At 47.6% G+C, this 26095-nt stretch overlaps 1 protein-coding gene across 2 annotated transcripts; it reads right to left on the bottom strand.

Moving 5' to 3' along the window:
• Positions 1 to 119: 119 nt before the first annotated feature.
• Positions 120 to 25403, bottom strand: LOC144730021 (monocarboxylate transporter 5-like). Of its 2 annotated transcripts, none has more exons than XM_078610482.1 (9): positions 24290 to 25403; positions 18814 to 18936; positions 11004 to 11136; positions 10007 to 10150; positions 8509 to 8670; positions 6725 to 7288; positions 6183 to 6394; positions 4660 to 4753; positions 120 to 2670 (listed from the first exon to the last, which is right to left on the bottom strand). In XM_078610482.1, exons 1-9 carry the CDS (start codon positions 24353 to 24355, stop codon positions 2432 to 2434), a joined length of 1737 nt encoding a protein of 578 aa, XP_078466608.1. In that variant the 5' UTR covers positions 24356 to 25403; the 3' UTR covers positions 120 to 2431. The 2 variants fall into 2 exon arrangements, with proteins under 2 accessions (XP_078466608.1, XP_078466610.1); XM_078610484.1 differs by lacking the exon at positions 24290 to 25403 and adding an exon at positions 20076 to 24281.
• Between the last annotated feature and the right edge of the window lie 692 nt (positions 25404 to 26095).

Here is a 26095-nt window from a genome sequence, read left to right as displayed (position 1 = left end):
CTGCAGTAGCCCCTAAACATCCTGTAATTAGGATAACGTTTCACGATTGTACATTATTCAACAGCGGGAAACATTCCAGATCATACAATGTGTTTTGCAAAATAAGTACCGCCCTAGAGTAGCGCAACATATTTTATATGTAAACATGCAAGTGTCGTTACAATACAATATATACATCGGGAGTCATGTGGCATCAAGACAGAAATCATCCAATCTGTAAACAAGAGCAGCATGGACAGACCTTCGTTTAGCAGTGGATAGAACAAGGTTGTAATTGATTATTTCCTACAATAAGGAGGCTGGTGGAGATGAGTATTGTATTGAAATGTAATTATTAAAACGCAAACATCCATAAACAACATCACCTTGGGACAAGCTTTGAAGCTAAGATGCTTTTATAACTTTTTCAAAAAATATTACATGGAAATACGTAATTGTTTTTAGAGGCTAGACATTTGAAAAAGGTTTCCAAACATAATATCGAACTTTATAAAGGTTATATGGGGGCATACATGATATTGTGAGTGAATGTAAAGATACAACATTGTCAAGATGTTATCAAACAGCCATAAACACATGAACACAACGGTGGCTGGGATGTCACGGCACAACGTTTACTCTTTAAGCAGCGGGCAACAGGAAATAGCAATTATATTTGATAATTATTGCGCGGTCATAATTAAACCCCTTTCGTTATATACAGTGTCCGTGTTCGTAGACTTTATATTTTTTAAAGACGCACGTGTATTAAAGCACGCTTTGAACGATTGACTCGCCTCTCACTGACTAAACTAAATATGTGAGCATTGGGGAGGAAAATACAAGAATGTCGCTTTGGTAAAATAAATTACTATCTGCAACAAATCCACGGATCATTTCACAATCTTGCAAACCAACGTTTGACGTATATCCTTGCCTGCTGACTGTTAGGACAATGCATGTTTCAACGTTTCCATAACTTAACTGCAATTGCGCTATGATCGGTGTCAACATTATCTGACGTGACGGGGAATGTATCACTTTGACGTCGATTAAGGTTCGTGCGATTCTATTCCATTTCTCACGGGGTTTCTCTTTCCTTCACCGCTGTACTTTATTTCATTTGTATTGCCTTTGTCGTCTTTGTAAACCCCAGGTCACACGTTGCAAATGAAGGTCTCCTGTCCTGTTGAGTTCCCACCTCGTTAAACGCAATCAACTTCAGCCTGTGGTGCATGGGGCACAGGTTGGGAACCAGGGGATGGGAGTCACCTTGAACGGTGAGGTGCAACATTTTCTTCAGTGCGACAATAACGCACAACAGCTGACATTTAACCGCTCGCTCCGTGGAAGTGCCATCACCACGGCGCTTGTGCCAGGCTAGGTGCACTTTGAAGCCATTTGGAGCAGCAACGAGTCAGCACCAGGAGGTCACGGTCGAGACTCGGATGTTATGGGCTTAGGATACTTATATAAATGACTGAAGCGGACTTCTATAGTTTAGCTTAATCAAAGATTGGAACAAGTTAATATGTTAATAAGCAACTAGAAAAGCCAGCAATGCAAAGCCAGGATGGAGTGGTGTGTTGCCAGAACCCACGCCCGGCCTTTTTATTGCCGCTGCTGATGACCGCACCAGATACTCATTTCATATGGGGCTAAATGAGCAGATGCCCAGGAATGGGTCAATTAGCATCTATCACTGATATGGTGTAGACAAACGAATGGAAACCAGTTCACCGAGATCATAGTTTATTGAGCTAACCACTACGCCACCGCTCCCAGCCAGTGCAATGAGTAACTGTGTGTTAACGATACATTTGATACAACCTCGAGATAACGCAGACTCGCCAGGTCTGGCTCCCAGCGCATCCTATATGTTTCCAAGGTTAAATTAATGTACTTGCGACGGATATCAATGTTGTAGCAAAAATGTGATCGAGTGGAGGATGACTGAGATGCTGAGGTCTCCCCGACGATGATGAAAGCCACCAGACGTCAGTGCACGGAACGGGGACAATGCAGAAACGTGGACGTCGTTTCATCACGTTCGGTCAAGGACACGCACATCCCAATCAGCCGTCACACTCCCTCTCGCCCCTCCACTCCACCCCGTGCCTCCCCCATAGCCCTCTCGTGACCCCCCCCTCGTGCCCTCTGTTACGGCCACTCATTCCTCGGCCATCGCACTGCCCTTGCCATCCAAACCTCTCGGGCTATGTAACCGCTTTTGAACAATGTAAAGCTTCTCGAGCTAAGGCGCTCTATGAATATAAAACAACGGTGCACTGTTCTGCGTGTGACAAGTCACGTTCACGATAGTGCTCCTGGCGGCGCCATCTCACGAGGAGGAGAAGGAGAAGAATCAGTTTGGATCTCTCGCAGAGCAGTGTGAGCCCTCTGTGAAAGCAGAACCAGAACGCAACGTGAGACCGGCTCGCCTCGCCGCGGCTCACACGCCGCCGGGGTCGTTCCCGCACGGCACCACGCGTGCCCTGGGCCAGCCGGCCCACCGGCGGGCAGTGCGCGGCACCGCCACCGCCCCCGCCACGGTCTCGCCCGTGCCGTCTCCACCGCCACCGCAGCACGGCACCAGCAGCTCGCACAGCAGCACGAGGAAGGCGAGCAGGTAGCAGGTCCCTGCCAGCATGAACGAGTAGTCGTAGTTCTTGGTCTGGTCGTAGAGGAAACCTTCGGTTGGGGGAATGGGTCACACGACGCAACGCGCACGCACGGACGCGGTTAAGGACGATTGGCAAAGTCGATGGCTGACGCGGCATTATGAGGTCGCAACTCGTTACACACAAAAGTGCGCCTTTTGGCGTCATCTGGTCCAACCCATGTGAGACTAGGCTCTAAGGAAAGCTGTCTCGGGAGTGGACCAATCAACTTCAAGGACAGTGCACATTATCAGAGTTATTATTTTTGTTTGCATTATGACTGCAGGTATTGTGGCCTATGTAAACATGACTCCTTGTAAAAAAGGTGTCAGTTTTGTTGCCAGATAGAAGGGTAAAAAAACAATTATCAAGTGTAGGGGTGTTACGCGGGGGGGAAACGGGCAGTTACACTGGGGTGTCTACATCCACGTCCGCAAACGGTTATCGCCCCTCGATGGCAAGTTGGTATATAAGGCGGAGAGCCAGAGAGCTTGAAGCAGTCGTTAGGTACAGGTCAAAATGAAGAACCAGCGAAGACTGAAGGCCAGCTAGCTGGAACTGGAACTCCCCTGACTCGCTGTCCTTGTGAGGGCCGAGCAGGGCAAGCCAGTGGTGCGACCCCAGAGCAGCGAGCTTTCCGATGTCCTTGTAAGGGCCAGACTCGTGTGGCTGAGGGTTGGAACCTGCGCCGAAGCTGGGCCAGGTTAGCTAGCCTACATTTGGGGAAGGTCTGGAATAGCGGGGCAGTAGGCAGTTAATGTGGGCATTAACTGGGGAGCACTTCTCCTGATAAAGACCGGGTGAAGAGGCCGTTACCTTTCGATTTAAAGCTTTCGTGACTGCAAGGATTAATCTTCTTGGTTCTTTCGGTAAAGTCACGTAGAATGGGCTGGAAATAATAAAATAATGAAAATAAAACATAATAAAATAAGAGGTAACGGCCTCTTCTTGGTTCTTTCGGTAAAGTCACGTAGAATGGAAATAATGAAATAAGAAAAATAAAACATTATTTTATTATGTTTTATTTTTATTATTTTATTATTTCCATTATTTTATTGTTTTATTTTTATTATTTTATTACTTCCATAATTTTATTATGTTTTATGTTTTTAAAAATAAAACAAAATAAAATTTATTTTATTATGTTTTATTTTTATTATTTTATTACTTCCCTTCGACGTGACTTTACCGAAAGAACCAAGAAAATTAATTATTGGCTAGAATCTGGGACCCTGACTTGGTCCACGTCTGCCCCCTTGTGGCCGACCGTGAGAGTTGTAAGTGGAATTTGTGCCACCGCTGCACAAACACAGAAAACAATAATCACCACTCTGAAGTCACCACATTCGCCCTTTATTTGCCAGGTGAGAGCCCACTAAGATGAATTATCTCTTGTGAATAATGCCCTTTATTTAACCAGGTGAGATCCCATTCCGACGAATTGTCTGTTGTGAATGATGTCCTTTATTTAACCAGGTGAGATCCCATTAAGCTGCATTATCCTGTGAGTGACGTCCTTTGTTTACGCAGGATAGAGCCCACTGAAATTAATTTAATATTGTGATTGATGTCCGAACACGTGATGAAGTTTCGTTGATGAGAAGTCATGGGACAAACCCAGGTGTTGTGGGTTTTACAGATTGGGGTTGATTGGTTCAAGCACCACCTGCACACTCCGCACTCTGCCAACTCGCTGAATTGAAGCCGCATTACACTCTGCTCGTTTTCTTAATTGCTTCTCTGTTGGTGCTGGAGGGCTGCCACAGAGATAAACAGTCGCTATTCGCCGCCAAGTGACGCCGTTGTCACCGCGGTGAGTGTTAAGGCTATAGGGGAGAAGCTTTATCTTTTGTATATCGGTGTGTTATTCTCATTTCCTCAACTCACACCATCCCTTTGCGGCAGCATCCACACATGAGGGCGTTGCACTCGGCTGCGCTGTCCTTCACCTGGCACGACTGATTGGGAAGCAATGCGGCGCGATCCGATGGAACGGGCCTCCGTTAAAATGGAGCTGTACCTGCCGCTGGTGGTCCGATCAAGCAGCCAAAGCCCACAAAGAAGTTGGCGAGTCCGTTGGCGCTCTGCAGTCTCTCCATGCCCATGAATCCCACCTGCGACATGGACAGGAGTCGGTCGCAGTGCCGGTTTACAAGAATGGAGCAACATCCAACTGCAAGTTCATGGACGAAAGCTCATGAGCCCTGTAAATAAATAAAATAAATGAAAACAAATAAATTAAATCACGACGTTTCGGGCGCAACACAAGCGTCGGTCAGTTTTAAAACAGTCCGCATCAGCAGCTTGTGTTGCGTCCTAAACGTCGTAATTTAATTAATTTGTTTTCATTTATTTTATTTTTTACCTACGTGACTTTACCGAAAAAACCAAAGAGTATGAATCCTTGCAGTCACGAAAGCTTCAAATCTAGAATTAAGCCCTGTAAAGTCCCAGTGACTAGGCCGTGAAGCTCCATTGGTCTATGTGTGTATATTGAACTTCTTTTGCACCGTACAGTAGCCAACTTCGCTAATCGGAGGTGTGGGGGAAGGAAAACAAACCAAACACAAAAAGCAGTTTTAATGAAATTAGTTTTCGGTCTAGAATTAAAAGCAGTGAGGCCTGCTAAACAGGCGCTATTGGCTGCTTCAGAGATACGTGATGGGGAGCGGGGGGGCCAGTGAAGAAATATAAATTGTCGTGGGTTCGATCCCGACCCTGACACCTGTATATTTGAAGTTTGCATGTTCTCCTCGTGGTCAAGTCGATTTTACTCCGGGTCCTCCAGTTTTCCCCTCCACATTCAGAATCATCATGCCTTCAAAAGTATTTGGCTGCTATAAATGTCCACGTGTTAACCCACTTCCTTGAGCTATCATTTGTGGCCAGGTCACTGCATAGCTCAGTGGGCCTTAGCTGGTAAAATAAAAATTAGCTTTAATAAATAGTAATATTATTATAATTGCTACACTTGTGAATCCACGAACGCCTCACTGAGTCTCATGACCGGTTTTCAGGAGGTGCCCGCCAGGTCTTTGCAGTAGGGGCGTCAATGATTGCTACGTGTAATCCCAATTGAGTTATTTGCGAGTAACTTGTCCGAATCTGGCGAACGTGGACCATGACCGCCGACACACATGGCGGGCCTACACTTGCGAACGACGTCACGGGGATCTTTGGCGTCCGCAGTGACGTAGCCGTCACGTAATGTTTACACTCGCGGGAGTAACACACTGCAGTATTTACCAGGGCGGCCGCCGGATTCGACCCGCGAGCCTCCGGAACGAGCGACAAACACTCTACCGCTAGGCCGCCATCGCCTGCACGAAACAACCTCCGATTAGCACGGTCGGCCACGTACGGTGCGGAAGGAGTTCAACATGCATAGAGCCATACTAAACTTACGCATTATACAATCTATACGAGATGCCCCCAAAGCACTGGGGTTTACGGGCACGTGCCGCTAGCGCCGTCAGAAACGACCTGGGGAACAAAGCGGGCAGTCAGGGAGAGTGCAAGTGACACGGCGGAAGAATATCCCACCAGCACGGGAAGAATGAGAGCCATGTATCCCCCGCAGAATGCGGCGAAGCAGATGGCGTAAATGAGCAGGCCGGGGAAGGTGGTGGCAAGTGGAGACAGCAAGTTGGTGGCGCAGCACAGCAGCAGGAAGCCACGGTAGTAGTGAGTCTTGCGCATCCAGTTCTTGTCGGCCACCCAGCCCGACAGCAGCTGGGCCACCGTCTCTGTGGCGCCTGCCAACAAGTTAATGGGGGGGGGGGGGGGGTGGCAAGGGGAGTGAACGGATGTGATCAGACCCAGGAATTTGGACTAAAATTACAAAAAAGATGTCATATTTAGTCATTTGTTTTACGAAAACGGCCATTAAATTGCCTTGGGGCTCCTCAGTGTCCCAGCGGTCCCCATCCCTCACGATCCAGCGATGGGACAATCCACCTTAGCTCCTACACACGAGCTCATTTCATCGCTCCGTCTCCCCACTTGTCAGCCTCTGGGACGCATTCCACCCTGTCATATCGCACGCACCCAGCAACGAGACGCAACGAGGTGTCGCGCCAGCCCACCTGCGACGGCAATGATGATGGAAACATCCATCGGCTCGATGCCCAAGTCCTGAGCCTTGGCGGCCAGGTGGAAGTATGGTATGAAGTACGCCAGCTGACTGAAGAACACGTTGCCCGTGTAGACGACGAACAGCGGGTTGCACAGCAGCGAGAAGTCCAGCAGCCTCCGGCGCTCCTTCGCCGCCGCCGCTCTGCCGTCGTGGCTGAGCTCCTTGAGGTCGACGCCGGCGTCGTCGTCGTCGTCGACGCAAAACATCTTGCGTTTTCCCCTCGTGGGAAACGGGGCCTCCGCGGCCGCATGCGGTTCGTGCTCCGGGTCACGGCCGCTGCGGCCGCTGCGGCCGCCCGCGTCGGGGCTCCTTGATGCCACGCTCGTCGTCGCCGCCGCGGCCTCCCCGTCCCTCCCGGACGAGGAGGGCGGTCTGCGGGGCTCCGCGTTTTCGTTGGCGTCGTGGACAACCGCCGGCTCCGTCTTCGGCCGCGAGCCTTTGAGGAGTAACGGCCGCAGCAGCATCCCCGTGGGGACGAGGTTGAGCATGACCCCTCCGAGAATCAACAGAGCACCTGGAGATCGGGAGAAAGAAAGAAAACGAAGGAAATGGTGCGATGGGGGCCCAGCGGAAGGGCGTTTGCTGCTAACCACTGGGCCACATCTTGGAGCAACCCCACTGCCTATCGTATTCTGTGCGACCGTTGCTCACGGGCCATAGATAAGACCGGCTGTGCGTGTCACACTGTAACCATGAGGCGTCTACGTTACAAAAAGCATTGGTATATCTCTTGTCATCAATCGAGCACTCTGTTGCCTCAAGCTAATGATGCTGCGAGTTGGCCAAAATGAGAAGCACGCACCTACATACAAAGACAAATAGCCTGTGACAGACTGTTGGGCAGTGGCGGCTCCTGCAAAATCTCTCAGGGGGGGCAAATGTCTGGATGATTGATAAGGATAAGGTCCACCCATGCAATGAATAAATTAACAGCTTAAGCATGTAAAGGCAACTTCACTTCTTTAATATTAATGAAAAATAAAGTGACTCTTACAATACATCTTGTTTGTTTATATACTCACTATTAAAACAAACCACTCAAGTTTATTTTATTAAAGATTCCACTAGGTGGCGATAAATTATATTGTTGGATGAAACGTGCTTACGTATGATGACGTTAGCACGTATGATGACGTAAGCACGTTAGTGCATGCCCTCCCGGAAGCCATAGAGAATGCATTGCAGCGCCCCCGTTCGAAAAAAAACATCTTTGAATGTAAGTATATGGGGCCACTCGGGGCGATTCTCAGCCGGAGTGAAATCGCCCAAAAAGAGGCGGTACTCCACAGAACGTGACATGACGCTGATTGGACTATATCCAGAGGCTGACAGTGACGGCTAGCGTGACTCTGTGGTTGAATGACATTGGTGGTGCGTCGCCCAATCGCCCTAATGAAGAAACCGCCCCTGCTGTTGGGGCAAGTGCTGTTAGCGAGCCCCTATGAAGGCCGGCACGGCACACGACGGGGTGGGTGGCCAGCACCACGCCCGGCCGCCTTTGTCTCCCCAGTGGCGATGTTCACACACCGCACCATGTACTCATTTGAGGCTGAGTCGACCTAGGGGACCGGTTCAGATAATCGTCACTGGGTGTTGGCCGTGAGCGGGAATCGAACCCGGGTCGCCGGATTTATAGCGCAGCGTGGCGCTAACCAGTACACCACCACTCCCCGCACACACACACACAAAGACACAGACACACACACAAAGACACACAGACACACATGCACGCACCCCTCCAGTGGTAGGTTTCCAGCAGCAGCTGTGTGAACGGCGCCAGCACGAAAGTGAGGCCCATGCCGGATCGCGAGACGGAGTACGCCGTCGAGAGACGCCGCTTGAAGTAGCAGGCGACCATCACGGTGCCCGACTGGTACAGCAGCGCATAGCCCAGCCCTGCACGGCGACACAGGAGCCAGGCATCGCTCGCTCGCTCGCCACCGTCCCCTAACGCTCTACTCATCAATGGTCACCGAGTGAGAGAACGTCAATGACAAAAGTCTCCGCGTGTTCAAAGCCTCTTGACAGATTGTTTGGGGCAAGTGCTGTTAGCGAGCACCTATGAAGGCCGGCACGGAAGACGAGCGGGTCGGTGGCCAGCACCACGCCCGACCGCCTTTGTCTCCCCAGTGGCGATGTTTACACACCGCACCAGGTACTCATTTGAGGCTGAGCCGAGCTCGGGGATGCCCAGGGACCGGTTCAGATATTCGTCATTGGTGTTGGCCATGAACGGGAATCGAACTCGGGTCACCGTGTTCATGGCGCAGTGCGCGAAGCCCGCACACGTGCACACACGTACACACACGTGCACACATGTACGCAATTTAGAAGAGGTTGTGAGCTTTAAGAGAGGAGCGAAGGGAGGTTCAGGAGGTGAACTTCTGAATGTACAAGTGAAGATGTGGGGGTGGCTGCTATTTTTAAAGCAGCCCGAGTAGTCAACCGTCAAAAAGAAGTTGACTCGAATTTTTCAGACAATCAATTCACTTGATTCTAGCTCATTTAGACCCAGGTGACCACTCTATGAGATGGCAATACCATCCTGCCAGGGAGACCCACCTCTATAAGCACAACCTCGATGACATATAACCTGCACGCCATCAGCTCGAGCAAACAGAGCAGCGGGCGAGAGGCTGCCAGCGGCTGATGCTGCGCCTCCCAGTCACGAAATGAAATCCATTTCGCTGGGCAGAGCCAATGAGATGATATTTCAATGACCTTTCGATTTACATCAGTTGTAGCTTGATTTATGTTTTAACGACTAAGGGAGGCCAGGAAGATAAAAGTTTTTTTTTTATCATTCAACACCAAGTGAAGTGAAGTCAAGGGGTCTCCCTGCTCCAAAGAGAATGTTACGTGGCACAGCGGTGGCACATTCGCTGCTTGTTGCAAAGGTTCCCCGTTTAAGTGTCAGACGGGGAGAATCTACGTGAGTGGACTTGGGCTCGTGTGGAAATTCCACATTTCAATTGCTAGCATCGTCTACATGCACGATATCCGGAAGCCACTGGAGCAATGCACTTTTAAATCGTCGAAATTGAAAACTCTTAAGAACAGTTTTTGCGTGTGTTTAGTTTGTTGTCCTTTCGCTTGTAGTCCATCCCCCGCAACTCCGATTAGCACGGTTCACTACGTACGGTGCGAAAGACATTCAACGTGCACACATTCGTCTTCTCTATGGCGGCGCATTGCCACCATGTCCGGTCGAGTTGGTGTCCAGTGCTCGTACCCACGACCAGACCCAGTGACAGGTAGAGGAAGAGCAGACTGCCGGCCCAGAGGCTGCCGATGAAGCCAGCCGCCACCACCAGCGCGCCGAGCACGGCACCAGCGCGGTCGCCCACTTTCCCGCACACAACCACGGCCACTGGGCCTGCGCCACAGATGGGTAGGCAAAGACAAAGGTCCCCTGTATAGCAGACTGTTGGGGCAAGTGCACTTCGCGAGCACCTCTGCCATCTGGCTTTAGGTGATTACGGTACAGCAGAATTGTGGACAAGCAAGATGCGCTGCCTTGTTCAACGTATAAACATCAGCAAATGATCTCTAATTGCTACAATAAACTATTTGAAAAACACCACTGCCGATTTCGCCTGATAAGATTTTTATTGCAATGTTCTATATTTTTGTAACGTTTACATCTAAAGTGGAGGTGGTAGAATAATGCTTGTTTGCACGCTGCATTGTGAACCTTGAAACCCAGATGTTTTTATTATTTTCCAAGTGATATCTGAAGCGAGTGCCGAACGGTATCTGAATTGGTCATGGATCCCTCTTCTCGCTTCACGAGCCCAGTGATTACCAGCATGGTGAAGTGTAATCAAACAATCCTATTTTAACCAACACGGCGTGGGGAGGCCTTCGTCCAACAGTGGATTGCCCAGGGGCTGTAAAGATTACATTTTAATATTGAAGCCCGTGCAGCTGCATTCGACGAAGATACACCGTGTGTATGTTGAACTTCTTTCGCACCGTACGTAGTCAACCGTGCTAATCAGAGGTGCGGTGCGAAAGAAAACAAACTAAACGCAAAAAACAATTCTAAGGAAATTAGTTGACAATCTAGATGATGATTTAAATGTACATAACTCCAGTGGCTTCCTAATATCGGACGGAAGAGCGTTCCAGACGGTCGCAGAAGTGCATCTGAAAGGGCGCGATGCGGTGATCGTCTTTGCTCGATGGCTCGCCAACATCTGCTGTGGTTCATCTGTGGCATACCGTACCTCCAATGAGACGAATGCTGGACATGATGGAGCCAATCCAGCTCAATTCCTCTGACGTGCCCCCAAACTCATCCTGTAGGGCTAGGAAGAGAAGGCCAAACGACTTGAGTGATCCCATGACGAGCACGTTCACCTAGGCGGCGGGAAAACACAGGGACACGGTACCAAGGGGCAACAAAACAAACGTACGACTTACTATGACCACTGTTTTCACGGTTGTGCCATCCAGCCCTCTGATGCGCTTACCGGTTGTACCGCGTGTTGTTCGTCACGATGTCCGGCGTTTCGCTTACGGGTTCTCAGAGCTTCAGGAACTGAAGAAGCTTGAAGAAGCTCCCATCGCAAGGAGCGGAGAGCTAAACACTAATTTATTTGGCAATACTTTTGATGATGATAATGATGCATGTATCAACCGTGGCAATGCCATGATTACGTCCCATTTCTTTCAGAATTACTAGTCAACTATTGTAGTGGGGAGCTCAGAGAAATTGAAGGATAATATATTCCAGTGCGTGGACTTTACTCCCTTGTGATGTAATGAATTCTAATTTGATTAGTTGTATGATTATATTATTGCACAATAAAACATCACGATCCTGTAGTGGGGAGCTCAGCGAGATTGAAGGATAATATATTCCAGTGCGTGGAATTTACTCCCTTGAGATGTATTGAATTTTAATTTGATTAGTTGTATGATTATATTATTGCACAATAAATATCACGATCCTGTGGTGTGATGGCACTCAAGCTGATTTAATCACACAATCTCCTGCGCAGATGTCCTCTCCATTACGCGTCCCTTCCTTTGGCTGTCACCCCTTCATTTGCAAGCACCAGCTGTCAAACCCCTTCGAGCGATGGCAAAGGCATTCATAATTTGTAACACCTTTCTCAGAAGCACCCATGCAAATGAGAAATACATTCAGAGTATCTTTTGAAACTAAGCCCTCTTTTCAGAATCTTCATCCGAATCTGTATTTATCCTGGAGAAATCAGACAAGCTATGACGCTCCTATTCACAGATGTCCAGTGACATATTGCCGCAACTTAACACTTCCCACTGCTATATATTACTTCTCACTGCAATATACAGGGTGATTAAAAAAAACACCCAAGTTTTTGTTGTTCGAGATTTATTCGGGAACAGAAGTGCGGGGTAGCAGAGTGGGAGTTGAATTCCTGGCTAGGGCGAACATGCATTTTTGATGTTTTTTTCCACAGTGAAATTGCAAAAACTAAAAAACACTATCACAGCCTCATAACATTAAGCATTTGCATAATCTGGTTGTGTGTAAACTGCATAGGTGATCACATATGTAGACTAACGAAGGTATAATGATAATTGGTCATGAGTTAAAATTCCAAAGGCTTTATAACTCATGTGAATGTGAACACATCTCAAGAGTTTGTCTTTGGAGAACAAGGCATGAGGGTTTAGGGAGGTATAATCAAGGGATTTTAAAGTTTACTTTGTTTCGCCAAGATAGAATTCAAGAGACCAGGATAGTTTAATTTGCCAGAGGTACCTGGGTCACCAAAATGAGAAGTGCAAATTAAAATAAAGCAAATCCACGAAGCAAGTGTAAATCAGCACACAAACAGCTGTGCAGCATGATGAGTCTATAATCTCCATATACATAAACGGCAAAGTTGTGAATATGTGTGTCTGTTCAAAATGTTTAGCGTACTTCCTGACATGCAACAAACTTGAAATTTGCCATGTGGGTACTTTTCAGACTGTACACCATGCAAAAATTATTTTAAAAAAATACCAATGAACTAGCATTTGAACAGACAATATGATGGAAATCGTTTTTAAAGTCGGAGAAACGTTATCGACGCATTGGGGATTGGTGATGGTAGGTAGGGAAAGAATTCTATAACGGTGAGAAAACAGCAGCAATAAAACGGTAAATCGTAGGGTGTGAGTAGAGTCGACAGCGCAAACTTGAAGTTTGTCAGCAGCAGGCAGGATGGCCAGGCAACTACTTTTTTAAATGATATATAAATCGAGGGGAAAAAAAACGAATGTGGTATTAAATATGTCAAGGCATTCCCACACAAGGAGTGTGATTGTAGTAATAAGCTGCAAGTGGCTTAGTAGCTCCATTTTTGGATTATTGTCCTGTCTGGGCAATGGCACGCTTTAGATATCAAGGCCAATACCGAGTCTTTAAAGCAGCAGACTCCCAGTCTGTGGACCGGAGCATGCGCTGTATATTATCTCTCATTAAGTCACAGTTAAGACATGTTTTTATTAGGTCTGAACATTCGCAAAAACGACACGAGTGGTACACTTCCAATGCATCCAGAGTAATAATTTAACAGGTGAAGGTGCAGCCCTGCAATTGCATGCTCACACCACTGCCGTGGGAAGGCCCTCTACGAGAGGAGAGCTCCCCTCTAGAGTGCAATTCGACCAATTCTTCCAGACTTGCCAAACTGTCCTGGAAAAACAACAGGTGTGAGTGAGTACCCATAATTTACCCCACTCCACGCAGCGACCTGCCAGTCGACTCACTGTGCCGAACCAATCTTCACTGCTGGGTGGACAGAGGCAGGTTGGGGTGTGGGTGGATGAGATGTAATAAACTTGCCGCCGTTGTTTCACCTGCCACGCAGGGAGATCGAATCGATCCGGCGACTTCTTGGCTTTGTCATCCTTCCCCCCGCACCTCCGATTAGCACGTTGGGATACGTATGGTGCGAAAGAAGTTCAACACGCACACATAATGATCACGGCGGCTTCCTCCCCGTGTGCTGATTTCATTTAATTAAATTACTTCGAAATGCGCTCCTCCTTACCCACTCTGACGGGACAATGTTCGCCCTCGCAATATCACACCGCTCCCGCGTGCGTTGTTGTCAGAGGACGTTTCAACAGCGCCGTGAAAAAAAATTTAAGAAAAAAACCCTGTAAGAGCGAACGAAAAATATACGTGAATTATATTGTGGTCACGCGTGACTCACTGTAACATAACACATTTAAGGTTTACAAAAGCGGAGATTTGTAATTGTTGGACATCTTGGACGATGCCAGAGAGGACCCTATTGCAGTAAAGTGGTTTGTAAACAGTGGCCAGGTTTGCGTGGTTAAATCCAGCTCGGCAATACTTTCCCAGCCCTCATTGTGTATTTTTCCACGTGAACATTTACAAATGGAATAATTTTGACTTTCATGGCCGAGAGCACATACATAACTGTTTTTATCTGCATCAGCATTACCGCGTCTGTTTGGATGCAGACCACAGTTTCAGAGCAGAATGTTTTGCCTCGCCATCCAAATTACAATCACCATATTCATCAGTGATAATTAGATTATAATGTAATAGGTTACGTCGCTTTCCATTTAACATGTTGCAACGAATTTGTTCACGTTACATCCATTACAGTTTGTCCAATTGTCTCCTTTGCCCTCGACTTCCTTAATCTACTCACTCTCCTCTCCAGTAATTGCATTCTATTTTATACCTTTAGAATCTTAAAATGCATTACCTTCTTCACTTAACTGTACTAAAATGTTGTATTACATGGAGAGTAAATCCACAACATAAATTTTTTTTAGTACGACGTTTCGCTGCTAATTGCATCCAGCATCATCGGGCGATTTTGACAGAATTACTAATTGGCTGTGTCGGGTGGTGACGGGTTAACGACACATTTATACCTTCTTGGTTCTTTCGGTAAAGTCACATAGAAGGGAAATAAAAAAAAACATAATAAAATACAATTCTCACGACGTTTAGGCCACAATGCAAGCAGCCGTCCTCAGGTGAAGAACAGGGCTGTCGGAAAGAGGAAGGCTGTTTGCGTTGTGGCCGAAACGTCGTGAGAATTGTATTTTATTATGTTTTATTATTTTATTATTTCCTTTCTACGTGACTTTACCGAAAAAAAAACAAGATGAATCCCTGCAGTCACGAAAGCTTTAAATCGAGACACATTTACAGTATACTGACGCGATCTAACCCAAAAACACCTCTATTATGAATAATATTGGTCACAAAAGCCCTCCGTGTCAAACATCGCAATGCGTTCTTTGTTTAATTTGCTAATCCAAACCGACCACATCTATATGTATAAAAGAGAAATGTGTGAATGTTTGTCTGTTCGAAATGTTTAGCATACATCCCGACATGCAACAAACTTAAAATTTGGCTTGTGGGTAGCTTCCAGACTGGACACAATGGAAAAAAAAAATAGACTTTTGTATTTTGGGGGGCGGGGGGGGCGCCATAATGGATATATTTTGCACGCAAGTGAGCAGTGACGTCACATCTGTGATGTCACCCGCATGCGGCAGCGTTACGCAGTGTGCCTGCAGACGTCACGGACCCCCCCCCCCCCACCCTCCGCGTAGGCTTTCAAGCTATCAATTGATATCAATTGATAGCTAGCTGCTACATATGTAGCTCCGCTCTATTACTATAGTACTCTACTGCCTACTGCCTTCAACTTTTATGAATGCCTGGCTAGAAAACAAATGAAATAATACAATTACTTTACTATGCAAGTAAAAATGTATGTTTTAATATATATGTTTTTTTTTATATTTAGGGTCCCTTTATAACATTATACAGGCCCCGCACTAGCTTAGTCAGGCACTGCACTGCACGATGAGCCTGGTGGCCGAAATTCAATTCCCAGCCATGCACAAACCTGCACTGACCAGCATGTTGAAGTATTGTTACACAACTATCTTGACCAGCACGGCATAGGGAACCCTTCATCCAGTAAATTGTTACGTATTTCATTCGAGAGTGTTAATTATTAAATTGAACTTGCACACTATGAGATCTCTTTTACCAGTGGCAAAATATAATGGTAGGTTAAAAACCTACCATTATATTTTGCCACTGGTAAAAGAGATCTCATAGTGTAAATGTTTACCCCGAACTCTCAATACTCTGATATTGCACTGTTTTTGAGTTGTACGCCTTCTGGTGTCATCTGGCCCTACACCAATGGGGACTAGGCTCTAAAGAAAGCCGTCTCGGGTGTGGGCCAATCAACTTCAAGGACAGTGCATATTATTACCCTTATCAGAGTTGCTTCTTTTTGTTTGCTTTATTGACTACTTGTGTTGTGGTCATTGCAAACATGATGCCTTGAATAAAGGTGTCAGTTTTGTACCAGTTAAAAGGGTAAAAACCTACCATTGAACTTGCACGTTCTCGTATTGATATGTACTTGGCAGGCAATGCACACTAGCATAATGTTATGTACAGTCAGTCCTATGTCAAATTCTTAAACAAATTAAATACATATATTAAATATTATGCAACTACATTGGCACTGGCATATAGGCACAAACAAATAAAACTGACCATCATCGTAAGAGATCAGAGATCAATTCCACACTTAACATATCAAACACTTCCGCATTCACATACATTACCTACCACATTAACACATTAATACTGGTAGGAACCTCCTGGTTACACCAGCCCACAGGGGATTATTGTGTCCGTCGTGCAGGGAGGGGCTGGGTGGAGAGGGAGGGGCTGGGTAGGGAGGGTGGGGAGGGGCTGGGTGGGGAGGGTGGGGCTGGGTGGGGGGTGGGAGGGGTGGGGCTGGGTGGGGAGGGGCTGGTCACCCCGTGGTGCGCTTATAAAACTCAACGTTTAACCTACTCACGCCGGCTTGTGCCCGCCCTCACAGTCGGCCATATTTGCGAAATACACCACGCCGCCGTTGACCCTGGCCATTGACCGAGCAACCCAACGTTCCTACCAGCTCCCTCCGCAGGAATGTGTTAAAGAAGCGCCGACGCCCATAATGTTGTCAGTCATTAAAACAATGGGCAAGTCTCTTAAAAAGCACCCACCTCTGTCCACCCATCCCTCCAGCAGTAAGAATGGGTACAGCCACAGTTGATGGGAGATTGGTTAAAGCGTGGTTACACACATCTCTTCCAAGACATCCGGCCAGCACGTAAGATCGGCCAAATGCCCTCTGAGGTGGCCCTCGGGAGCTCTCTCTAATGGAAGCCCTGATGCCAGCAGTGGCGTGAGCCAACAGTTTACGTGCAGTAGCATTGAAGTTAATTATTTGCCTATGAAAATAACGTCATTGAATGATCATCTTGGCTAACATTTCCATGTGTTGAGATGAATCAAGCCAAGCTGCTGTAACAAAAGAAACACATGACCACGGTCTTCACTAACACTGCCTTGCAAAAGACAACAAACATTATTTTTGAGTCAACGGCCTATCTATCTAAAAAGTGCAAAGGGCAAGCGAGAAAATCGGCAGCCACGTTGAAGGAGCAAAAATGGTAGTTTACAATCCCCCGCGGGTGTTTGTGGTTGCCCTGCACGGCTCTCCGCTGTGCGCGTGTTGCTTGGCATGATCCAACGTTTAGGTCTCCGTGCACGAGATATTGGCATCGCTGTCAACCCACACGGTTTAGCCCGTAGTCTTGTACAGGGGAATTGAGTTTTCAGGTCCATACGGCGCTACAGCCGTTTCAATACGGGCAACAAAATAATATATTATTTATATTCTTGGTTCTTTCGGTAAAGTCACGTAGAAGGGAGATAATAAAATAATATAAACATAAAACAATAAAAATTCTCTCAAAATTCTAAAACAATAAACATTCTCAATTTTTTTTCTTGCTGTGGATTTTTCTTGCTGTGGATTTCACACCTGATGACGATTGCTTGTGTTGCAGTCGAAACGTCGTGAGATTTTTTTAAAATTTTATATTATTTTATTATTTCCCTTCTACGTGACTTTACCGAAAGAACCAATAATATGAATCCCTGCAGTCACGAAAGCTTTAAATCAAAATATATTTTTTGTCTATTTGTTTGTGTTTCTCCCTTGTGATGGGACTTTGTAGGATGAACGTTGAGATTTATACGGGGCACGAGGTGACCAGCAAGGTCTGCATTGGTCTGTAATAAGGTAGGGCACTGATAAGGGGTTGACAGGTATGGATTAAAGGCCTCAACAAGCTCCAGATTCTGCACGTGGAGAAGCTCCCCACACTTGCAGCGAAGCGTCAGACACCATGCCGAAGCGCACGCGGTACAACCAGAACACGCACCGGAGGGCAATGCATTTGACAATGTTGAGAAGCTGCGTTGTCAATGGCATTTTCCAATCGCAGTTTTTATTTTTTCCCACCTTGAGCATTGGGCAGTGATCAACTCTGTTGGATGGCCCTCATCCCATGAAATGTGTCACAGGTCAGTCTATATAGTACAAAACCACCGTCAATATACCGGCGAGCAATAGACATGTTTCATTTACCCAGAGGTGAGATAACTGGCTGAGTCAACCTCCATCCCGGAGTTTAACTTGTAACATTTGGATTGCATGTCAAGCAGCCGTACAGCAGGGACATGGGGACAGATCTCTAACATACTGTACAATACGTATGTCTGTAATAATCAGGGCATTACATTCTCACTCAATATTATTATCTGGAATGCTGCTATGCTGGCTTGTCACGCAATTTGATGAATGGTGCATTATTTCTGTAGACAGTTTCTCTCGGGGGAAAGTTAAATGTAAGTTACCAGATGTCCTTCAGGTAAGCACCATTCGCACACATTATTTGCACGCTGTAGCACACAGCACCGTGATGACAACATGAGGCACGAGAGATGTGTGGCCTTGGCCAAAATAACGCATATAAAAGCATTCCTGGCCTTCCGGGCTGAAATTGATAAGTATCAGGCCCGGTGTTAACGGAGATGCACATCACAGCCCTTGTCTCCGCGTTCGTACTCCACCGCTGGTGCAGCTTCCTGCAGGATCAACAACAGACGGCAGTGAAACGGGGGAGAGGAGTTCTTACCACGAAAAAGTTGAGCACGATCATCCAGCCCCATCCTCCATCCGGGGGCTCCTCGGTCGTCCGCGCCTGTGGACGCTGCTTGCGGACGAGGGACATTCTAGAGGCCGCCTCGGGATGAAGTCCCTACGACTCAGACGGACACAAAGAACAAAAGAGGCAGCAATAATCAACACAACGACGCAATGGGGACAATAAGTGTGAATGCAACAACAATAAAAAAAAATTCAGCATTTAAACTTAGCCCCCCCCTCCCCCCCCCCCGAAATAACACGCGTCCACTGCTCAGCCAGAGCTGAGGCTCGCAAGGCAACACACCTGGGGTCGCCTCTCGTCGCAGAACTTTTGTGCTCACACACTGCACACACACTGCACACACACACACTGCACGCGCTGAACTTTTGTGCTCACACACTGCACACACACTGCACACACACACACTGCACACACGCACACACACACCGCACACACACACACTGCACACACACGCGCACACACACACACTGCACACGCACACACACTGCACACACACACGCACACACTGCACACACACACACACACGCACACGCACACACACACACTGCACACGCACACACACACACTGCACACGCACACACACACTGCACACACACACGCACACACACTGCACACGCACACACACACCGCACACACACGCGCACACACACACACTGCACACACACCGCACACACACGCGCACACACACACACTGCACACGCACACACACACTGCACACACACACTGCGCACACACACACACTGCACACGCACACACACACACACCGCACACACACACCGCACACACACACACACACTGCACACGCACACACACACACACCGCACACACACGCGCACACACACACACTGCACACACACCGCACACACACGCGCACACACACACACTGCACACGCACACACACACTGCACACGCACACACACACACACCGCACACACACACCGCACACACACACACTGCACACGCACACACACACACACCGCACACACACACACTGCACGCGCTGCACCGGGTGCCCATTCGAAGCTGTTCGTCAATCCACAGGAAGGCGAGACCCCCAAGGCTCTGACCGCACCTGCCCCCCGGCTGCACGATCGCGCACGTGCCAGGGATTGAACCCGGGACTCGCATTGGGACTGCAGAGGGCAGCCGTGCTCGCACGCGGGGTCACCAACTCCAATGCAAGGCGACCGATGTTTGTGTGGGTAGTTTGTCGCTCACGCTCGCCTTACCGCCACCCCCGTCCATGCGCGGCTGATTTGTGCACTGGAGGGTAAAGTCTTTGGCGGAGTCTGTTTGGCTCCCTTTTGGCTGCCGGGCACAGAGTTTTACAGAGTTGGCGTCCGGCCCAAGAGGGCGTGCAACGAACGATAGCCAACGGAAAGTGGGGGGGGGGTTGAAATGTGGACTCTGTGAATAACACGAAAAAAGAGGGTTGCCTTTGCAATCTTGCTTCTCCATTGCAAAACCCAAAAAGCCAGTGCAATATTGTACAATCGTGCGCAAAGCATGCCACTTCGCAGTGCCTGGCCACTACGAATGCCCAAGCCACCAACCGAAAAATGTTTACCTTGTAAAGTATGGGGTAAAAAAAGGTGCAGCAGCTCTGCACACGATTTGCTTTCATCACTGCTGGCAGAAGGGCCGCCACCAGAGGGAGCTCTAGAGCGCCCCTCTAAATCAGCGGCTCGCAACCCTTTCGAGTGTGCGGACTTCTTCTCTGCAACCTCTCAGCATATCGCGGACCACCACCACACGCTACTAGTTATTTGAAATTGCACATCCCTTTGGTGAGGATGTTATTTTCTTTTCTTATTATTCTTTTTCCACGGACTCCCACAGGTTTGGGACCGCTGCTCCCTCGAGGGTATTTGGTTTTTCCATCAAGATGGGCAGACATCGTGGAAGAGACGAAGTACCCACAGTTTACCCCACCACACAATTGTTTGACTTGCATCCCACTGGGATTTTTGCACACAGCGTTGAAATATGCTGTTTTTTCTGGAAGACTTTGCTGTTTTTTCCAGGATTTTTCTGTTGCGTGTAGTCACTTTAAGATGTTTCTTGTTCATGTTTTTTGTTTTGTTGCGGTTGCACCCAAGTCAAGAGCCGCATGGCTCACAGGATTATACCTAATAAATTAAACTGAAACTGAAAACGTGACCCACCGTTCAATCAACTAGAACCGGTGATTGCAAGTGCCAACCATTTACGCTGTGGCATTATCCCTGTAAATAATTATGACTTTCAATTATACATTTTGTCTGCATTTATAGGGATCCTATTTTTTCCTCTGTACTGGCACTGCCGATGACACGCCGCACAGAGATTTAACCTTATGATTTACACATGTGACATGTGGCCAGTTTACGGCTGAACACATCACGTTATTACTCAGTCGGATGAGCACTGCGGTTATTGCATTTAAGAGCTGAGGCTATTCGGCAATGTAACCACGGGATTGACTTTAATTGTACTCCACTATCTTCTGTGATCGTTCCTCAGGCCCCTTTAATAACGAAGGCCGTCCCCACGTCCTGATGGCAGGAAACCTCCCAACAAGACACACCCAGCGTGACGTCGCTTGTTATTCACATGAAGTCACCAAACCTGGCCCACCACCTCCCGTCCAGCAGCACACGTGGGAGAAGAGGTGGCACTGTTTCCCCCACGATGTTTGTGTTATACGATTGGTTGAGCATTACGACAGAAAGAGGAGCACGTAGATAAAGTATGTCAAAGGACACACGTTAATGGCATCAACGAAACTGTTACAAAGACTAAGTGGGCTTGGGTAGGATACATCACGAGAAGGAATGATTGGCAGATGGTCAATGATAGAGTGACGGGAGTAGCAGTCAAGGAACTGAAGGCGTCCCAATGAGTGTGCACAAAGAGGAGATGGAGCGCTGGGTGGATTGTTACATCGCAGAACCGTGAGCGATGGCGATAGTTTGGAGAGGCGTTCATCCAGCAGTGGACTGATAATGGCTGATGAAGAGTCGGTGCAAGATGCGCACAAGGGTGTTAACTCTACAGTCTATACTTTCACAAAGTCTATGATTACAGCATGTGCTAATACAAAACGTAAAGTATATTTCTGTGTATATGTACAGTACTGTACATATACAAATGACAGAGGACTACGTATTAACCTTTGCAATTATGTTATTTATCACAGTACACGCATCAGTGTTATACTTTGTATTGTAAACGACGATCCATTTATAGATAACGCTTTCAACATCTCAACAATTGATTTCATATTGTGAAAGCGATGACTCATAACTTACAGTGTTAACATGTTTAATATTGGTGTTGACATTGGTGGGGTTAAAATTTAGGTTCTTGAAATACGAGGATTTGTTTGTACATTGTTTATATATAAAATATACCTACATTATTTCAGTGGGCGCCTATACATGTGCAGTGACATAAATGGAGTCACTATGGCGTTTAGCGCCAGCTGCTGTCACAATAGTGGAACTGTGCGTTTTGAGCCTCTCTCTGGCACCAGAGTAGGCATAGCATGCAAGCGGGCCCGAGAGGGCATGCTTCTGGTGACAGTCATAGAGAGGGCAAGTAAGGACGTGACAGTCTGGGTGAACCGGAGAGGGCACGTGACCGGGACACGGTAGCGAGGGGGCCCAAAGGGTGGCTTGAGGGACACGTGATGCTCGGTCGAGAACATTCTGGTGAGATCCAGAAGGGGGCGTGGCCGAGGGCGGAGCGAGACCACGCTCGGGAGCATAAAAGGGAGGTCCCGAGAGCAATCGCGGCTGTCTGCTGGAATGGAACCCTCGGTGCTACGTCTCTTCGGTTTCCGGTCGTCGGTCTTCGGTTGTCACGTTCAGCATTGTGGGTCAGGCAGTGTGTCTCTGACCTGACCCGGTTATGTAGTAACCCGTTGTATCGTTATAGTAGTAGCCCTGCTGGGGCCGTGTAATAAACGTGTTGCCTCACAGTTCAAGTGTGTGCCTCCGTAGAAACCACTACCCATGTGTAGGGTCAACGATTCAGAGACAGAGTATCTAGGAGGCACTTTCTTTATTAACTTTCACAGTCTCGTCCGCACACTCTCCATAGTAGCTCAGCCTAGCGTGTACACAACATCGTCCATCTAACACTTGACGGCGCTGACTGAGATAGCCAACTGCTCTACTTCGTAGCGCAATATTTAGCGGAGACGTTTAGCGACGAGACGACAGTGACGATGAGACGAGTCCACTCCCAGAACCGGCAGCCTCGAGCCCCCGCTCTCGGCTCCTTTTATGCTCCCAGCATGGCCTGGCTCCGCCCTGACCACGCCCCCTTCTCCAACCCGCCAGCAGGTTCCAGGGGCCTCCAGACGGGGTCCTCCGTGACCCTTGCCCCAGTTCCTTCCCTCTGCCCATACCCCTTGCACGCCCTCACTGGCCTGTGCACTGTCTGTCCACCACAGTTGCCACCAGCCGGCGCTATTACACTACACATGGATCGAACCCATAGTTTTGTATTGATTCCATGCACATGTCCATTTAGGCAAATTATTATTTGGCGATACCGTACTGCCGCCTCGACCGTGGTGTATTGTACACGCATTTTAACACGCAAAAAAGACTCAACGCATTCCTCAATAACAACAGTGTATGGCCCTAAAAGGAACAAAATATTTAAAATATGACGTTTCAGGCAATGGCCCTTCTTCATGTCACACACGTGGCGAGGGGGTCATGCCATCAATTGAACACTGATCATGCAAAATTTATATAAAAGGAATATATAAATAAAAGTTGACAATGGATTATGGAAAGAAAAAGATCCCATTTATAACCTGTAACAGACTGTCGGGGCAAGTGCTGTTAGCGAGCACCTAGGAAGGCCGGTACGGCACACGTGACTTTACCGAAATAACCAAAGAGTAAGGATTCCTACAGTCGCGAAAGCTTCAAATCAAGATTGAGAGGGTGGTTGGCCAGCACCACGCCCGGCCGCCTTTGTCTCCCCGGTGTCGATGTTTACACACCGCACCAGGTACTCATTTGAGCCTCATTCGACCTAGGGGAGGTCCCGGACCGGTTCAGATAATCGTCGGGTTCGTAGCGCAGCGCGCGCTCACCGCTGCACCACCGCTCCCCACTCACTCACTCACGACTGTCAGGCACACAGGTCACATTGTTACGTCGTGAGCACGCCACGTGCGCTTGTGTGCACACAGACGCACACGTTCAAACAAACTTACCGCAGCACGCTCGGAACACAACAACAACACACACCCACCACGTACTCTTATATAAGCAACAACAATGAGTGTGTACACGCTCATACGAGGAGAGTTTCCCCCACACACGCGCACACATTGCACCTAACTGGACATTCGCTTCCTTTGTTCGTCGACAATGCAAGCAAGACACGCATGACACACGGTACGGGGGTTACAATACAAAAAAAACAACAATAGGCTCACCCATTCATTCTGCGCTATTGCCATTCGTTTAAAGAACACAAGCAGCCCACGTGGTAGTACTTGCATAACCAGTGGAAGGGCAGCAGTTCCAATGCACTTCGAGTCGGAGCGCCTCTGCAAGCAAGTCAAGTGTTATATCTGCTGCAATTAATGGTGCTGTACAACTGTAGCCTGCTGTAGACGCACGCACACTGCTGCCATCACTTCGTTCCCGAAATGAGTAAACGGATGAGGGAGGGGGGGCACATGAATGGTCCCTGTGGCTCCCCCCTTTCACTCGCCAAACAGCCCAGGCTGGTCTGCGCCGGTTTCTCCACACTCGAAGTCGCTCGCACCCGAGTGGTAATGTCGCATTACAGAGAGACACAACTAAATAATGTTACTTGAATGTCCGTCCATTTTCACACGCGAGTAATGCTGCATCACGGGTGACAGACCGAGACGAGTGACAGGGAAAAAAAATAGAGGAATGGCCCATGAGTCATTATGTGACATTCAACGTCTTTATTTTACTCTCACGATTTACGGGAGCTGGGGAGATGATTATTAGCGCCCCCCCTCCCCCACCTCGATTAGGAATTCTTACGGTCAAATAAAAATGTATAACATTGCTCCAGCCGCCGTTTCTCACATACACAGTGGATGAGAGCCAGAATGAACTATAGCCAAAAAACATAAATCATATCATACAGATTTGCTCATTTTGTTTACGTATCAAATGTATTGATCAAACTAAACTATATATTTGTAATTTATTTTACCGGGTAATATCAATAAATACAATCGATTTATTGAATTAGTAGTCCTTCCCCGCATCTCCGATTAGCGCGGCCGGCTTCGTACGGTGCGAAAGAAGTTCAACGTACATATACAGAGGTAAGGCCCACTGAGCTAAGTAGCTGTTTTTCAGAAGCGACCTGGCCACAAATGATAGCTCAACGAAGTGGCTTATCACGTGGACATTTATAGCAGCCAGATACTGTGAACGCATGTTTCTTAAGAGTACAATCATTTATAATAGGTAAGTATAGTAAGATTATATATTGAATCCATAATACATGTTTTTTTTGGGGTTAGATTATTACGGATGATATTGGTCGCGAAAGCCAACGTGTTAAACTTTAAACATGTAACATTAACTGTCATGCTCCCCTTCGGTATTTATATGCCCTACCCACCCCCCCCCCCACATTTTATTATTAAACAGGGCCACACACTACAGCGTGTGTCGAAGCATAGAATACAATTTGTTGTCGACGGCGATGGGTTTTTGAAAGATGTATTCGTTGGGGGTATTGCGGACATGGTGACCTGCCACACACAGTCTAAAGCTGCCGTGACGTAACGAAGAGTCAAAACGCACATTTGATATGTGGGTGTCCCAATGCAGAGGCTGGTGCCTACCCCCTCCCCGCCAATAAAACATGAACTACTTGCTGCTGGCTCAAAGGCTGCCAATCAGCGACACAGCCACAGTGGCTGTCTGTTGGTGTCCAGACACCCCCAACATTTTTGGATATGGATCCAAAGAGACACCAACGCATTTTAATTTAGACGAAAAATTCCCCCCAAAAAATCGTGACATTTTCTGAGTCCAATTTTTTCTTCTGTCAATAACGCCACAGTCCTGCTGATTGTCGGAATCTGCATATTTAGTTATACTGGAGGAACGAGCTATAAAAGCCTTTTTTCTTACAGCTGTCCAGAATATTGTGCTGCTGAGGGAACCAGTAATGCCCACGCAATCGGCTCAGTACTGAGTCAGTAGCCAGTAGTTGCGTAGATATAATAATTATCCAGTATATT

Source organism: Lampetra planeri, chromosome 34 (genome assembly GCF_965212315.1).
Source record: "Lampetra planeri chromosome 34, kcLamPlan1.2.h2, whole genome shotgun sequence".
Classification (NCBI taxonomy): Eukaryota; Metazoa; Chordata; class Hyperoartia; order Petromyzontiformes; family Petromyzontidae; genus Lampetra; species Lampetra planeri.
Note: the sequence above shows the minus strand (reverse complement) of the source record. Positions and strands in the feature narration are given on the sequence as shown.

What these genes read in the sequence shown, in the direction of transcription:
- LOC144730021 (XM_078610482.1), bottom strand. Translation starts at nt 24,355, where the DNA reads ATGCAAGTACTACCACGTGGGCTGCTTGTGTTCTTTAAACGAATGGCA. An exon ending in CAATAGCGCAGAATGAATGG is followed by an intron (nt 18,937 to 24,289) that starts GTGAGCCTATTG and finishes TCTGAGTCGTAG; the next exon opens with GGACTTCATCCCGAGGCGGC. An exon ending in CAGCATTCGTCTCATTGGAG is followed by an intron (nt 10,151 to 11,003) that starts GTACGGTATGCC and finishes TCTGTGGCGCAG; the next exon opens with GCCCAGTGGCCGTGGTTGTG.